The sequence below is a fragment of the Triticum aestivum genome, chromosome 2B (assembly GCF_018294505.1).
Source record: "Triticum aestivum cultivar Chinese Spring chromosome 2B, IWGSC CS RefSeq v2.1, whole genome shotgun sequence".
NCBI lineage: Eukaryota > Viridiplantae > Streptophyta > Magnoliopsida > Poales > Poaceae > Triticum > Triticum aestivum.
The window spans coordinates 57605004-57609811 of NC_057798.1; the positions used below are offsets into that span (position 1 = coordinate 57605004).

The 4808-nt window shown below is 44.7% G+C and overlaps 1 protein-coding gene across 1 annotated transcript; it reads right to left on the bottom strand.

The window, feature by feature from the left end:
- Positions 1–1971: 1971 nt before the first annotated feature.
- Positions 1972–2870, bottom strand: LOC123038951 (uncharacterized). The gene is made up of 2 exons (XM_044462318.1): positions 2106–2870; positions 1972–1992 (listed from the first exon to the last, which is right to left on the bottom strand). The coding sequence occupies exons 1-2, from the start codon at positions 2868–2870 to the stop codon at positions 1972–1974; spliced, it is 786 nt and encodes a 261-aa protein (XP_044318253.1).
- Positions 2871–4808: the final 1938 nt, after the last annotated feature.

Sequence of the window (4808 nt, forward strand, 5' to 3'; positions counted from 1 at the left end):
TCCCATAAGGGGGAACTTTCTAGTGATAAAGTTCCTTTATCTAGTGGTAGAAATGGTAGCGGCATCTTTGCCCATGTTGAACCACCTCTTACTTATGAAGGACCGGTTCCCTCCACTCATTTAAATCATGCGGTTCTCCTCCTAAGATTGTGAAAAATGAGGATTTTGAATCTTGGGTCTCCTCTTGTCAATTCAAAATTGACGTGCCAGGTTGACTAGTTGGTAAGGATGATTTATGATGGGATGGGCTGACAATAGTGGACTTATTCGACGCATGCCTTACGTACTTATCTTTTGCAAGTTCTCTCTATAGAAAGACCAGCAAAGTTTGCATGGAAACTATTGCAGCATCCCGCCCTAGCATGTGTATGCATGCACACCCTATACATCTTCCTCCTCCTTCGTATGGAAGCCATTGATGATTCTAGTACTCACTTCAAGCTTCTCAGGAGGTGGCGAACTGGCCATTGGCCGATCACACCGGGGACAACGTCGGCAAATGCGCCTCCCTTGCCATCTTAGCACTTAAGAATCTTTCACAAAGATGAACTTATTCCCATTATTTTCATGTTTAGTTGGGCAGTCTTGCTCCGTAGGGTGTAATCACTAATCAATATTGGATACCGCTAAATCCCATTTGGCCGAGCCGGGGTGTAACCTATTCTCTTCAGCTTTTGAACTAGTTTTGAGGCTGATTGTTAAACTTGAAACATATATCATTTGTTAGCCAAAGAGCACCTACGTGCGTATTCGGAAGCTACTCCCAAAACTTTCATGGCCATATGAGGGAGTGGAAAATAGAAATGCCCTCATGAATTGGATGAGTAATTATGGATGGATGCCACCATGAGACCTCCAGAGGCCAGAGAAGACTGAGCCATGGAGACAAGACTGAGCCCTCGTGTTCTAATTGGACCAATACTCCTGACATTGAGGGTTTCGACAACCACCCCCCCCCCCCCCCCCCGCCCCGCCCCCGTGCACGTCTTTATGCAAAGATGCGGTCTTGAAGTTCAGGGGCATTATCAGCTTTGCACAACTTAACACATAAATAAGTCAAACTTTTATCCGCAAAAAAATTAATATAATAGATAAGTCAAATTTCTATAAGCTGGAAAAAATAGGAAAAACTGTTTTTCCGAGTTCGTATCCTTACAAGAACAATGCAAAACCTAGAAACTTGATTCATATCGCGTAGTATAAAGCCAATACTAAAAAAGTAAACAATGACTTGAATATGAGTAGGCCATTTATTCTGTTGTTGAAGTAGGTCCCAACTAACACACGAGTATCCAAAATGGCTTTCTACATTCTTGTTGCTTTTTGGTGTCCTAGCCAGCATGGTGTGTAAGAGAACGACCCGGTTATGAACCTATCATTGGGCAAAGCTAGATAATAACTTGTTGGGTACAAGTAGCCTAGGTCCTGAACCTTTGAATCTTTCAAATGATAAGCCAATCCTCTGTATATTGATACATCCAAAAAGATAATCTCTTTATATGGATGGAATCCCAGGATACCTATGTGTCCATCGCCACGACTGACACACCTCTCATCCTTGTAAAGAATGTTATCATTTTCAGAGTCCCATTCAAACTTTTCTTCGACTGGCTCTTTCTTGCTAGAGTTTAACTCAGATTTCTTTTCTATCATATTTTCCATGTAGCTGCGATGTTCATTATGCTCCTTGTACTCTTTGACATACACATTGAAGTTAATATCCTGTAAGACCCATGGGCCAAGAACATGGCGATCATAATCTAGTATAGGTGGAAGGCATTTGTTATGTTTCAAGACCCAATTCTGCCGGCCACATGATTCCTCAAGGATCCAAACCAGTAGATGATACAGATTAGAAGTAGATGGATACTGCTCGTCAAGCCAGGTAGATGCAAAGTACACCCTTTTTCTGATCGTCCAAGACGAAGATTTTGGCAATCGCTCAGTTCAGTATCCATAGGTGGTTCATATCTATTGTTTGACAAATATATCCTGTAAAATATATCGTTAATAAACATACGAATAAACCATACAAGTGGGAAATATGTTAATTATGAAGAAATTGGTAGAAAAAGATGTTTAAAGAGTTCTAGGTACCTCATTACGGAATCAGTTTTGCAGTGCACGTAAAGTGCACCCCCGTAGTAGACGCCATAATGTTTGTCGTACCATTCATAACGTGGCATATCAGCTATGGTGCGAGCAGCCTTTCCCTGTCGAATAAAAGACCTCTCCTCCCAACAGCCTGACCTTGAGGAGAAAACATGCAAAGCGCGCACGGATGGTGGCCATTCAGATTCCTCCATGATAGGGTCTAGTTCATCCCCTGACATGTTGTAATTATATTCTCCGGGCCTACTTTTGAAGCAAGGATGTGGGATCAGAAATACCTCGTAGTGGGGCGACAACATAGGATCAAACACAAGGTACTGTTGGTATACGAAGCCTGGATCTTCCTCCTTGAACGTAGATGGACGCGTTGGTAAAGGATCCCACTGCCGCGTGGCCGGGTTAACCACGTAGTAAGTGTCATCGCGATCGAGCAAGAGGAGGCCATTGCAGTGATCCTCGATGGTGTAGGAATCCCGACTCCCATGGTAGTCATTGGGACGGGGCAAGTAATCGAGCCTGCCGGAGATCGCCGGGCGCGTCGAGGGGCGGGCGAAGAACTCTGACAAAAGCTCGCTGTGGAAGTCGATGAATATGCCGCCAACAGAGAGCGGCAGAAGGTCCGCGCGCAGCAAGCGGTGGGCGTCGATGATGGCACGCAGGGCCTTGCAAGCGCAGCGGCACGCGGCGAGGCCGCACGGTGCAACCCGGCGGAGGACGTCGGCGAGCACGTCCTCGGGCAGCTGACGTGTCAGATCCATGACTCCTCTCGACCTGTTCGTCGTTCGGTTGCTCCTGGTAGTGCAAGGTTTTAGTGAGGGGGCTAGGGCAAAGTTTGGAAGTCACGTACGTACTGCTGCTACACGCAATATGGACGGAGGGTATATATGGACCGCGGTGTCCTGTCCGATCTCCGATCACGTGGTGTCGTATTGGTACGAAACTATAATCTCCAGCTTTTCGTAGTTACCCTGAACTGAAATAAGATGGTTCTTCATCGAGACAAGATCATCCACGAAGGCTGATTTTTGTTAGCTCCCATTAAATTACTAGTGTATATATATACTACTCCCTCCGTTCCTAAATATTTGTCTTTTTAGAGATTTCAATAAGTGACTATATACGAAGCAAAATGAGTGAATCTACACTCTAAACTATGCCTATATACATCCGTATGTGCTAGTCCATTTGAAATCTTAAAAAAAACAAATATTTAGAAACGGAGAAGTAGTACCTTGGATTGATCTTATTTGTTGGAAACCCATAGAGCTGCCGCTCGCGTCACTCCTAGGGCACCACGAGCTGGCCGTCAACCACGGATCGACTTTTTTTTTCCGATAAAATCACGGATCGATTTGGTGGGTAGCATGGTCGGCATGGATGCCAGTGACAAGATTCCCGTATGCCAGTCACTTCGTAGCATACCGTTGATTATTCTAAATCGGCTGGCTTCATGTTTTATGACGAATAAGTCTGCAATGTTTGCAAACTTCTCCACTCTTTTTATGCGAAATGTTAAAATTTTGCTCGACGGGATATCCACCATGACATTTATGGTGTCCACAAAGCTACAGAACACAAAATGCATGGGAGCAGTCAAAGCAGGGTCCGACTGGCACAACAATTGTTTTGTTGGACATAAATATGGGAGTCGGCCATCCAAGCCTGTCCTCTAAATGTCTGCCCCTTTTTTTCTAAGTCCGTAACACTCAAAATAATTATAAAAATAGCACAATTCATCAATAAATAATATGCAAAGATCCCTAGTACAACAATAGTTCTAATATAAGTATTACATCCGAGATAACCGAATGTTCAACAAGTTTTTTGAATTCATCGATTCCAAACTCAACGATACTCCAGTGAGAATCGGGACATGTTGTTCCATGCACTGTGCCCCTTCCGCTTCGTCTAAGAATGGATGAATGTAAATGGTCAATCCTTGATTTTGTGATACAACACGGCAGCGCATCCGGGCTATACAAGGTGATGATTGTCAAGTTACAACATTGAGTGAATCAATGAATTGACCAACATGTAGAGCAACAAGAAGCAAAACTTATGATCTCCATGGTTGACGAGCCCAGTGGGCACATTCCCTCCACTTGCACAATTACACCACAATACTTCATGACGGAGTTAAAGATGGTGTACCACTGATGGGCCTGCAACTTCACATCGCGTTAATGGATCACGTGCAACTCGTAGGGTGCAAAGTGTTTTTGCTCACAAAACGAAGCATCCACGTTTGCCAAAAGGTGGAGCCCTCTTGCTTCATGCGTACAAAGTCCGCAGATATGACATTTCGTCAGACATCAATTAATTCTACATGACCAAGTACCCCGCCGTCGTGCTTTTACTCTAGAAACAATGAGAAGGTCAAAAAAGATTTCAACGGCATTTGACCGAACACCTGCCAAGCGTGGTGTCCTCCATGGTCGGCGTCGGTAGGGGACGAAAGGTACCTAACTGCTGACGGATCCGGGGTATATGGTGATGTAGTCCTAAGCGGGAAGACGCATGGGTGGGGGTTGTGTACTTCCAACAATCACTAGTAGAAAAAGAGCCTATTGTCCCGGTTCATAAGGGCCATTTGTCCCGGTTATTGAACCGGGACTGAAGTGTCGTTACTAATGCCCTAGACCTTTAGTCCCGGTTCTTATACAAACCGGGACAGATGGGCCTCCACGTGGTCGGTG

Excerpts from the sequence above, each read along its gene's own strand:
- LOC123038951 (XM_044462318.1), bottom strand. The coding sequence starts at position 2,870 with ATGGATCTGACACGTCAGCTGCCCGAGGACGTGCTCGCCGACGTCCTC. Across the intron at positions 1,993-2,105 it reads TGCACTGCAAAACTGATTCC|GATATATTTGTCAAACAATA; the intron begins GTAATGAGGTAC and ends TATATTTTACAG.